The sequence below is a fragment of the Balaenoptera musculus genome, chromosome 9 (genome assembly GCF_009873245.2).
Source record: "Balaenoptera musculus isolate JJ_BM4_2016_0621 chromosome 9, mBalMus1.pri.v3, whole genome shotgun sequence".
Classification (NCBI taxonomy): domain Eukaryota; kingdom Metazoa; phylum Chordata; class Mammalia; order Artiodactyla; family Balaenopteridae; genus Balaenoptera; species Balaenoptera musculus.
The window spans coordinates 95,332,619-95,345,687 of record NC_045793.1 but is presented as its reverse complement, the minus strand read 5'-3'; the positions used below and the strand labels follow the sequence as shown (position 1 = coordinate 95,345,687).

Here is a 13,069-nt window from a genome sequence, read left to right as displayed (position 1 = left end):
AGAGGTGCCTCCCTCCCGAGAGTGAGTGGACATTTAAGGAAGGATTCTTGAGTTCCCTAGCCCTGCTTCAGGCTCCCAAGTATCTAGGTCTAGAGGAAGAAGAGGACAGCATTGATCCAGAGCCAGATCTTGCCCCCCATCTTCTTTCTAAACAGTCAGAGTCGCAGCTCTAGCTGTAAATTGGATATGCAATTAAGGGTTTAAATTAAGCCACACTAAGTTTTAATTACCAAATGTGACCAGGAAGTTATGGAATACACCCAAGATTTTGTTAAGGGAGGAGAAAATAGTGGCTTCTACATAGCACAATTGAACACAGAGATTTAAAAAAAAAAATACATACGGCTATTTCATTTTTCTTTGGATCTCAGTTGCAATTCCTTCAAGACCCCATTGTCATAGAAGGCTTTATTAAAAGCAATTTTCATGCTCTCATGGTCAAATAATCCAAGAATGTTAATTTCCCTTTTCTTTTCCTGACTTTTTGCATACTTCTGGGATTGCATAATGCACTTTCACTCATTGATCACCCCATATTAAATCTTTCCTTAAAAGTTCAAAGTCAAGTATTTGGTCATTTGCAAGAGAATCTATCTGGCATTGAAGGCTAGGTCTCCAGAGTGAGGGGCTTAGAAGACAAGCCAAAGCACTGCATCCGGTCTCCTGGGTGATATCCTAAGGCATGCACAAAGCAGAAATGATGCTACAGCCAGACTCAGAGAGAAGCGCATGAGCCCCCATTCTGAGCTCATGCTTGAGTTGACCTTTTGTTTACATTTAGTCACTCTTGTATATACTTAGCTTTATTCTGGATTAAGGAGGCCTTGACTTGATGTAAAATGCTTTTAGAAAAGTCTTTTCAATGAGGACAGTCTCCACTGATCAAACCAGACCATGCAGACTGATCGGTAGGTTAACAGTAAGTCGGGTTAGCGGACAACTTGAGACACGAGACCCACCCTTTATTTCTATCTGATGACTCTGTGCGAAAATCTTTGTTTTATTGTTACCAAAGTTAAAACGGAAAAAAAAAATGTTTGAAAATGAAATCGTATTTGTGTTTCTATTCTTTAATTTTAAAAATAAAATATGAATCTCTAATTCTAATATTTTTCCAGATCAATAAAATAATATTTTTTTTTCCAGGAGCCTCCCTGAGGCCCCTCTTCTTTGAGTTTATGTCAGCTGTCTAACAAACTAATGAAGATGCATGTTATAATGGATCCCTTCACTTCAGTGGATGATTACATAACTTTCAGAAATCATTCCACAATCTTAGAATAGTCATTCTTGAATCAGCCAAGATATTCAGTCAATAAATGCCATTCCATGTGATCATTACTATGACTGCCAAACTGTGCAATCTTAAAATGTAGGGGGGAAAAAAAAAAAAAAAGCAAGAAGGGTGAATATCCAGGATAAGACCAGGTATTTTGGGGCAGGAGGCTTTTCAGGTAGACTGGTCAGGTTCCACCTAAGTCCATTCCTACCTGGAAGTCTTTATCGTTGTCTTAAGCCTGGAGTCAACGACCATCATCCCCTTGAGAGTCTGAAACCTGAAACAAGCATATTTCTTTAAGCACCTTTGCAAAACTGCTTAATTTTCCATGAGAGCTCAGTCTTGACCTGGCTCCTGGAATTCAAGAAAAGGGTGGAAAGTCGAGTCCAATAAATGAATAACTTTCAGGAACTTCAAACTTCATTATTTCTGATGGCAACCCAACGCGTTTTCCATTGTAAAAAAGGGGGGAAGAAAAAAAGGCCAGGTATTTTGTGCTCAAGTAGCCCTTTCTAAGCAAATGAGCACACGCAGCCCTCTTTACCCTGGTTGAGAGCCTCACATTCTATATCTTGTTGGCTCAGACCGTCTTTGTTTCAAGTCCAGCCCCTGGTTGAGGGTCAGCTAACAAAAGACAGAATGAGGTTCAAATTCTTTAATTAGTTTTGTCAGTGATTCTCTGTGGTTGGCAAATAAAAGAAATACTTTCTGGGAGATCAGGTTCTCACACTGGAACTTTGGACAGGATAAAGCACTTGAAAGGCCAAGATCATTTTCAGCCCATTGTTCTAGCCTGTCTCTGAACTGGGCTTTTTGCTAAAGAGCTTTGGAGCCAAAATTTTTATGTCATCCCCAAAATCATGGCCCACAGGTACCAATAAGAATCTCTCTTTCAAATATTAAAGCACAGAGACCTGCCATCTTAGAAGGCCTTCATGAAACAGTGAACTCCCTGAGCCAATTGGGAGAAAAACAGTTTTTGTTGGTGAAGGTTTGTGAATGAGCACAGTCTGGGATACAGATTTCCTGAAATGCTCAGAGGTCGAGTCCTCCAAAGTGAGAGTGCTTAGCAGCATGAGGGCGGCTCACCAAGGATGCTGAAACACACTTAGAAGTCAATGTTGAAGGTGGAGGAAAAAAAAAAAAAAAAGAAATAAAAACTTTCAAAGAAGCATCTTTGGCATGACCATGCCCTCTCATACCAGAAAGTTCTATTCTTTAAACTCGATGTAGGTCCTTCTACGACTGACCACATACCCTGATACAAAGGCAATAACTAACCTTAAAACTATGCAACTTCATTGATATGGCCATGTCCCGAGGCAGAAATTCTTCGTATAGCACAGGATAAAAACAGGATTCCAGTTTTATCTCAAAAATGGGACATTGCAAATTCAGGCAAAACCCACAAAGGAGAAGTGACCATGTCTTTCCGGCTTACGAAGCAGCTGCAGCATGTCTGGAAGGAGCCACACCCGCTGCCTCTTCTCTGACTCATCCCCCTCCTCCCTCCTTAGGGAATACCCGCCTCACTTCCTGAGCAGGAAAAGGTTTCATACGGGGGCACCTATTCTCTGCCCTCTGCGTCGGGGCCCGGGGCAGGGAGAAGGTGTCCAATCTTAGGGTGACAAGTAATTTCACAAATGTCTCTCTTGGGCAGTCTGACTTTCCTCTAAAGGCCTCTAACAAACCCAGATCATACATTCAGTTGAGGGGGAAGTATTTGATTTCAGTTGACGGGGAAGCATTTGATTTTCCTTTGAACTTGACTGTCCAGGAAAAAAAGTAATTCCTTGGCTAACATAAGGGTACAAATGAACTTATCTACAAAACAGAAATAGAGTCACAGATATAGAAAACAAATTTATGGTTAGCAGGGGGTAAGGAGGGGAGGGATAAATTGGGAGATTGGGATTGACATAAACACACTACTGTATATAAAATAGATAAATAATAAGGATCTACTGTATAGCACAGGGAACTCTACTCAATACTCTTTAATTACCAATATGGGGAAAGAATCTAAAAAAAAGAGTGGATATATGTATATGTATAACTGATTCACTTTGCTGTACACCTGAAACTAACACAACATTATAAATCAACTATACTCCAATAAATTAAAAAAAAAAAAAAGTAATTCCTTGGGAGTATCACTTCTCTGACTTGAGGCACCAGATGACTCTCAAAACCATCTTGGGATCACATCATGTTCGCTGAATGAGAAATTCAAACATCAAGACAGAAAACAAGAGCAAAGAGAGAATAGAGAAAGTAGGCATTTGTTTACCACTTTTGGAGCAAACGCTCATCAATACCTGTTTCTCCCACTGGAGACATGTATTTTATGTGACCATCAGGGCCACGTCCACCGATGTCACCCACATCATGTCATCCGTAAGTTCCATTCCCGACCTGCCATATCTTGGGAGTTTTCTTCCCAGTGGAAGGGATCAGGCACTTGTTTTATATTCAGAGGAACACTGAGATAGAGGTGATTTCTTTTTACAAGGGCAATGCACTACACACGTAACTTGTAGAATATGCAACTGCATGGTGACTTTTCTGTGTTATTATCTGCCTCTTAATTCAACACACTGGACAAATGTTCCCAGAGGGCAGAGAAGACAGAACTTGTAGCTCACTGATGTGCCCTGACAGCTCTCCTCTTCCGTACCCTGCCCGCTGGGCCTCTGGTTATATCCGCAACGGTTACTTTCTGAACCCAGTGGTATTTGTGACTTTGCCCACGATGTCACCCGTTACTGATGTCTGCACATCAGGCTGGCCTCTTGGCTGCAACAATTACCTCCCCGTGCCCCAGTTCTGCAGCAGGGTTGGAAGTTTTCGTGCTGGGTCTTTTAAATTATTTCTTCTGCCTCCCCTGCTTTGGATTGCTCGAAAAAATAGCAACTAACAACAGTAAGGCTGTCTTAAATTTGCCCAAAAGAAATTGCCTGGGACTTTTCAGAGGCCACATTCAATTTATGAATAAATGAAATGGATCTTCTCGACCAACCATGACAATAAGCACTGGCCTACATATTCAGGGCCTGAAAGAAGTGGAGGCAATGGGCCTAATGAGAAGCAGTCAGCGGATCTAATGAGAATCAGACAGAAGGCCTAATGAGACATTTAACATGCTCTCCCTCTCCTTCCTCTTTTGTTCAGTTTTCATGGGAATCTGTGTTTGGGGAGCTCAGTTGCACTGGCTACAAGCAGATACATATGGCCCTAGTGGGGTGATCCAGGAAACAGTAGAAAGGCATGGAGATGGCCAGGGATGGGGGGAGGGTGAACTTGGAATATATACCCCCAGGCCATGATAATGTGGCAGGGCGGGGGGGGGGGGGGTTTAGCTATTTGTTTTACTCATATTTTAATTGTATCTATGCCTTTTCCAGAATACCATAAAGTCATTGAGCTACTGGTGATGATACAGTAAACAGGCAGAGATTTCAATCTCATTACATCACTGCTTAGAGAGAAATAAAGAGGAAAAGTATGCAGGGCTGTTTCTGCGGCTGACTGTCGCCATTCAGAGAACAACGACTGGAATGTAGGTGCTGCACAAAGGGGGATGCCCGGAATAGAGTCCTGATGAGGCAACGTTCCTTGGAACACTAGGTATTTTCATTTGTTGACCTTGGATGGAGGTGGCAGCTAGAGAAATAGCAGTAGCACAGACCTTCCTGAGTTACAGCTCTGTGTGTCAGTTACCTGTGCTGGTGGTATGCAAAGGAAATAAATACGTATGTGTCCGAGCCACCATTTGAAATGTTGTCTGACCCATGGATCTGTCAGTTTTGTAGTATAGCTTGGCTTTGAGAGAGTAGGCAAGATTGCTGTCTCATTATTTAGCTTGCAAGCCCAAGAAATGTGCACCGGTCCTTGTTGCCTGCCTATCCCATAACAGTCTCTGTGGATACACATACTCTTTGTTTTATTTGCTTGCCCCAGCACATGATTGAAATGCAACTCTATCCCTCTCTCTAGCCATCTATTTATTTATTTATGACAACTCTTCTTTTGGTTGTCAAGGTCTAACTTCCACTGGCCCACCTGTATCTTAAGGATCTGAAGGTAAATTAAACAGTCTTGTTCTTTGGTGGCGCCACTTAGTGGCCTCACAGGGCAACACAGTCTCAGCAGTTAAATGACTAAGGATTTGGAGAGCAGATTATCACCTGGGTTAGTGGGGCGTGGACAGAGCAGATGTGCACCAGCATTTATACGTTCCAGGTACCAGGCTCAGAATTCACATATTTCAGCTTTTTAAAACTTTACAAAAATTCTATGGAGTAGATGATATTATTCTTGAAATGCGGCTGTTCATATTACCTAAAATTTCCTATGGGCAGAGGACTGTGCTAGATGCTTTACATTAACATTGCCTTGTTTTTCCTAATAATGATATTATGAGGTGTGAATTATGTGGTCTTTTGAGTCTAATTGCTTGGATCTGTAATGGGCTCCAGCTCCTACTTGCTGTGTGACCTTGAACAAATTACTTAACTTCTCTGTACCTATAGTAACAGCGATATAGTAATAGTACATATCTCATAAAGTAAGCACTTGTAAAGTGTTTTAAAAAGTGTCTGACACATAGAAGGAAAGAAATCATAAAGATCAGAGCAGAAATAAATGAAATAGAAACAAAGAAAACAATAGCAAAGATCAATAAAACTAAAAGTTGGTTCTTTGAGAAGATAAACAAAATTGATAAGCCATTAGCCAGACTCATCAAGAAAAAGAGGGAGAGGACTCAAATCAATAAAATCAGAAATGAAAAAGAAGTTACAACAGACACCGCAGAAATACAAAGCATCCTAAGAGACTACTACAAGCAACTTTATGCCAATAAAATGGACAACCTGGAAGAAATGGACAAATTTTTAGAAAGGTATAACCTTCCAAGACTGAACCAGGAAGAAACAGAAAATATGAACAGACCAATCACAAGTAATGAAATTGAAACTGTGATTAAAAATCTTCCAACAAACAAAAGTCCAGGACCAGATGGCTTCACAGGTGAATTCTATCAAACATTTAGAGAAGAGCTAACACCTATCCTTCTCAAACTCTTCCAAAAAATTGCAGAGGAAGGAACACTCCCAAACTCATTCTATGAGGCCACCATCACCCTGATACCAAAACCAGACAAAGACACTACAAAAAAAGAAAATTACAGACCAATATCACTGATGAATATAGATGCAAAAATCCTCAACAAAATACTAGCAAACAGAATCCAACAACACATTAAAAGGATCATACACCACGATCAAGTGGGATTTATCCCAGGGATGCAAGGATTCTTCATTATACGCAAATCAATCAATGTGATACACCATATTAACAAGTTGAAGAATAAAAACCATATGATCATCTCAATAGATGCAGAAAAAGCTTTTGACAAAATTCAACACCCATTTCTGATAAAAACTCTCCAGAAAGTGGGCATAGAGGGAACCTACCTCAACATAATAAAGGCCATATATGACAAACCCACAGCAAACATCATTCTCAATGGTGAAAAACTGAAAGCATTTCCTCTAAGATCAGGAACGAGACAAGGATGTCCACTCTCACCACTATTATTCAACATAGTTCTGGAAGTCCTAGCCACGGCAATCAGAGAAGAAAAAGAAATAAAAGGAATACAAATTGGAAAAGAAGAAGTAAAACTGTCACTGTTTGCGGATGACATGATACTATACATAGAGAATCCTAAAACTGCCACCAGAAAACTGCTAGAGCTAATTAATGAATATGGTAAAGTTGCAGGATACAAAATTAATGCACAGAAATCTCTTGCATTCCTATACACTAATGATGAAAAATCTGAAAGAGAAATTATGGAAACACTCCCATTTACCATTGCAACAAAAAGAATAAAATACCTAGGAATAAACCTACCTAGGGAGACAAAAGACCTGTATGCAGAAAACTATAAGACACTGATGAAAGAAATTAAAGATGATACCAACAGATGGAGAGATATACCATGTTCTTGGATTGGAAGAATCAACATTGTGAAAATGAGTATACTACCCAAAGCAATATACAGATTCAATGCAATCCCTATCAAATTACCAATGGCATTTTTTACGGAGCTAGAACAAATCATCTTAAAATTTGTATGGAGTCACAAAAGACCCCGAATAGCCAAAGCAGTCTTGAGGGAAAAAAACGGAGCTGGAGGAATCAGACTCCCTGACTTCAGACTATACTACAAAGCTACAGTAATCAAGACAATATGGTACTGGCACAAAAACGGAAACATAGATCAATGGAACAAGATAGAAAGCCCAGAGATTAACCCACGCACCTATGGTCAACTAATCTATGACAAAGGAGGCAAAGATATACAATGGAGAAAAGACAGTCTCTTCAATAAGTGGTGCTGGGAAAACTGGACAGCTACATGTAAAAGAATGAAATTAGAATACTCCCTAACACCATACACAAAAATAAACTCAAAATGGATTAGAGACCTAAATATAAGACTGGACACTATAAAACTCTTAGAGGAAAACATAGGAAGAACACTCTTTGACATAAATCACAGCAAGATCTTTTCTGATCCACCTCCTAGAGTAATGGAAATAAAAACAAAAATAAACAAATGGGACCTAATGAAACTTCAAAGCTTTTGCACAGCAAAGGAAACCATAAATAAGACGAAAAGACAACCCTCGGAATGGGAGAAAATATTTGCAAACGAATCAACGGACAAAGGATTAATCTCCAAAATATATAAACAGCTCATTCAGCTCAATATTAAAGACACAAACACCCCAATCCAAAAATGGGCAGAAGACCTAAATAGACATTTCTCCAAAGAAGACATACAGACGGCCACGAAGCACAGGAAAAGATGCTCAACATCGCTAATTATTAGAGAATTGCAAATCAAAACTACAATGAGGTATCACCTCACTCCTGTTAGAATGGGCATCATCAGAAAATCTACAAACAACAAATGCTGGAGAGGGTGTGGAGAAAAGGGAACCCTCTTGCACTGTTGGTGGGAATGTAAATTGATACAGCCACTATGGAGAACAATATGGAGGTTCCTTAAAAAACTAAAAATAGAATTACCATATGACCCAGCAATCCCACTACTGAGCATATACCCAGAGAAAACCATAATTCAAAAAGACACATGCACCCGAATGTTCACTGCAGCACTATTTACAATAGCCAGGTCATGGAAGCAACCTAAATGCCCATCAACAGACGAATGGATAAAGAAGTTGTGGTACATATATACAATGGACTATTACTCAGCCATAAAAAGGAACGAAATTGAGTCATTTGTTGAGAAGTGGATGGATCTAGAGACTGTCATACAGAGTGAAGTAAGTCAGAAAGAGAAAAACAAATATCGTATATTAATGCATATATGTGGAACCTAGAAAAATGGTACAGATGAGCCGGTTTGCAGGGCAGAAGTTGAGACACAGATGTAGAGAATGGACATATGGACACCAAGGGGGGAAAACTGCGGTGGGGTGGGGATGGTAGTGTGCTGAATTGGGCGATTGGGATTGACATGTATACACTGATGTGTATAAAATTGATGCCTAATAAGAACCTGCAGTATAAAAAAACAAACAAACGAAACAACTAATACTAAACTTTCATTGGGTTATTTGTACGGAAATATGTTAATATAAATGTTTCAGACATTACATGAAATTTCTAAAAATCTTATATTTGTATTTGTATGGAAATATGTATGGAAATATGTTAATATAAATGTTTTAGACATTACATGAAATTTCTAAAAATCTTATATGTTCTGGTATAATGTTATAAGTAATAATCCTAGTTATTACTTTAAAATGTATATCTCAGAAATAACTAATTTTCTTGTCAACTGCATTATTATGAACTTTCATCAAATCTTTAACTGTGGTCATTTTTAAGTCTTTTCTCATTTACAGACAGTTCTGGGTGTACTCTGATGCTTTTGCAAATATGTTCCTATTAAAGGGTTTCATCTTCAAGAAATTCATGGAAAAGACTCTGACAAGTACAGGTTTCTGGTAACTGACTGTACTGCTGAACTGAATGAATAAGCATTTTCAGAACTCTAATGAAAAACTGATGAACTCAAAAAAGTGCTAACAAAAGATCAAGATGAAAAAAAAATTTAATTACATGGGACTGAGTGAACTGATGAGGATGAGTATAATTTTTGTGACTTTCTGTCTGAATTTAAAAAAAAAAATCCCACAAAGACTCAGAGGCAAAGAATATACAAATCAATTTTCACTGCAAAGTAAAGGAGCTGTTACAGTGGAGGATTACTGGACTGAATGTCAATATTATGACATAGTATGAGTGTGTTTCAGGTTTGGTAATTGCAATCATTGTTGCTTTTGTTGTGGTCATCCATGTACAATGCTTCGTGTCAGTCTATTTATCTCTTGTAAAAATAAAATACACTGTGTGTGTGTGAAAAAAAAAAAAAGTGTCTGACACATAGTAAGCATTCAATATATACCAGCTAGTACTATTATTAATAATAGCAGCCACAGCTACTGCCTCAGTGCAACTAAACATTGCTGGACAAAAGCCCCAGTATAATGACTGGCCTCATACATCTCATGTCCATAAATCTCAAATGGACACTCAACAGCGCCGGACCATCCTACATGTATTTCCTTTCCACGTTCATTTTCAAATTCCCCCAAACAACTATTTCCCACCCCTCTATCCTCATACCATTTACATCATGACCACTTCCACACTCAGCTGATGAACTTGCCTCATTATTGAGGAAATGATTAGCTAGGAGCTTTTTCATTTCTCCCCAGCCATATCTGCTGACCTACCTGTTCTCCGCCCTCTGTCTTTGATAAGGGATGAAGTCCCCATTCCCATCAAATGCTAACGGCTCCAGTCACACACACCTGGATCTCATGCCCTCTCGTCTTTTCAAAGACTTGGCTCCTGTGTTTGCTAAATCCTCACAATTTCCCTTTCTCCTGGATCACTGCCATCAGCATACAAACATGCAACCTTAAAAGAATCCTGCCTTGAGGCTACACCCCTTCCAGTTAACTCCCATTTTCTCCTCCCCATTGTTCTAGATAGAATGAGGATAAAAAAACAATTCATCCTAATAAGACCTCTATTTCCACCAAACCCATCAGTCTGCCTTGGTCAAGGTCACCCATGACCTCTATGCCACCAAATCCATTGGCGGCCTCTCTCTCCTGGCTTTACCTCTCAGCAGGATTTAATGCATCTTCCCTGAGTTGCTGGGACACCAAGCTTGCTCTCTTGCTTTCATTCCCCACTCACCCACCTTCTCAGAGTAACCTTCACGTGTGGATGGGCTCACCTGAGAGCTCCATCCTAGCCCTCTTCTACTCTCTATCTGTATCTTTAACTTAGGAAATCCATCCAGATCCATCACCTTAAATTTCGCTTTCATAAAAGTGTAACAAGATCTTCCCAGCCCTGGCCTTTCCTTGAAACTCCAGATTCAGATACCTCCTCCTGACTTGTCCTTTCCATTGGAAATATACTGGTACCTCAAACTGCCACAACAGTAATTTTGATACCATCCTCAAACATCGTCCTTGTCCTGTTTTTTTTTTTTTTTTTATCGTTTGATTTTTGGTCTTTTTTGTCAGTAAGCAGCATGACTGTTGACCAGTTTGTCATGTCAAAAGCCTAGGAACCTCTAGAAGGAGACTTTGATGCTTCTTTTCCTTTCGCAGCCTTAAAAACATGCTCTGCTTCTGTCCATGGCTCTCTACATGGACATTTCCCACTTGCAAAACCCAATCATTCCTTACATGGCGGCCGAAGTGTGTCTCCTAACTTACCCTGATCTCATCCCACACATTTACAATCTGCTAGCCCCGCAGCAGCTACAGACATGATCTGAAAGTATAAATCAGATCACTTCCGTCACTTCTCTCCTTTAAATCCATCCAATGGCTTCCTTTCACACTGTAACTTAGCCCAAATTTCTCACTCTGGTTTTCAAAACACAGTAGAGCAGAGTATCTTTAAGAAAAATGACATGAGGCTTTTCCTTAATTCTGAGAGTTCTCCAGTAACTTTCCAGCAAATTCCTTTCTTAACCTAAGTTAGCCAGAGTCTTAGTTGCTTACAGTTGAAGAACTATAATTATATAGCATGGGACTAGAATTACATTGAATGTCTGGCTCTTCATAGGAAAACGTTTGGGATGTGGATAAATTATGGACCTATCAACCAGATTGTCTACGTGCGTGTGTGTGTGTGTGTGTGTGTCTGTGTGTGTGAATGTGATAAGTGTAATGAGAGATACACAGGCACTCACAAACATAGTGATACTTAATAAGAACTTGTTGAATTGCTTTGAATTTGACTTATAATTTCTCTATGAAATCTGCCTTCTCCCAAACCTCAAAAACAAAACAAAACAAAACCCTCCCATCTTGTCCTGGAGAGGAAAAGAACTGGCAAATAAAGGCCTTTAGTATGAGACTAGGGGACAAGAGGCACATTGCCGAGGGCCCATGATACTTTTAGGAGCCCTCAAAAATGTTTTACGTTCTTTATAATCATAAGAAAAACATAATATAATAATAATGAATACATAATACTGAATACAACTTGTAATATATTCACCTTTATACTAAAGCAGTCATAAAATGTAATTTTTAATATTTTTTGTGGAGGAAGGGGTCACTGAAGGCAAATATTCTGGAAAGGCCCCCATGAAGGTCATGCTATAATCCTGTTCCTGGAAGCCTTGCTCTCTGCAGAAAAGATTGGGGAAGGGGCTTCGGGATTTCTGGTCCCACTCGAATTTCACTGATTGGGGAAGGCCAAATGAAACCCAAATGGACACAGAAAAGCAAAAATAGCGGCTTTCCACTACACTTATTTTGTTTTTGTTTAACAGACACTTATCTAAAGCTCACTGGATGCAAGACACTATTCTAATTGCTTTGCAATCACTAAGTCATGTAATCTACTGTCTCCTAGGTGAATATGAAGTGAGTATCAAACACCTTCGCTTAACCTCTGCTAGGCTACTTCCTTCTCAAGGTAGATATTCTTCCAGGACCAAAAGGAATGTAAACACAGAATTTTTGAACTTGTAACTGCAATGCAGCAGGCATGAAATAGCTGAAAAACAACAACCAAAAAACTGTTTTTAAGCTTAAGCTATAGTGTCCAGTGTTGACATACTTATAATGTCCTTAGTGATGTTCATCTTGTTTCAGGAAAACAGAAAGAAGAGAAAGAAGAAAGGAAGAAAGAAAGAAGGGAAGGAAGGAAGGAAGGGAGGAGAAAGAGAAACAGAGAGAGAGAGGGAAGGAGAGAGGGAGAGTGAGGGAGGAGGAAGGAAGGAAGGGTGAGCTGTGAGCAATCTGAGAGTGTCTTGTGTCTTTCAAGGAGCTCCCTCACCCTAGAAGATGTCCTCCAACCTACCTTAATGAATATGAGACCAAGTTAAACGTGTGTCACTTCAGCAGGTCACAGCACAGCAATGCCTGTCACCCCGCATTCTCAGGAGGTATGCACGTAATTGTCATATTCACATTGGGTTTATATTTACGTGTGCCAGTGCCCATCAGTGATTAAATTAACTGTTACAAAAACATATATGTGATCCTTTTGTAGTCTTTTTCTTTTCTTTTCAATGAATTCCTCTCAGTGAAATTTCAAGCTGAAGCATCATTTGAAGCTGTGCTAAAGAGAGATCACCTGAGCTTTTGTGAAGTCCACAATGAACCGGACTTGCTCTGGCTGGAGAACCTGATGGGAAGA

At 39.6% G+C, this 13,069-nt stretch overlaps 1 protein-coding gene across 1 annotated transcript in view; it reads right to left on the bottom strand.

Moving 5' to 3' along the window:
* Positions 1-13,069, bottom strand: part of SUGCT (succinyl-CoA:glutarate-CoA transferase) — a 781,582-nt gene that overhangs the window by 2,028 nt on the left and 766,485 nt on the right. The window contains exon 15 of the mRNA XM_036863201.1: positions 1,491-1,556. Coding sequence (XP_036719096.1) covers positions 1,524-1,556 — 33 coding nt within the window. The 3' untranslated portion in view covers positions 1,491-1,523. The remainder of the gene's footprint in view (positions 1-1,490; positions 1,557-13,069) is intronic.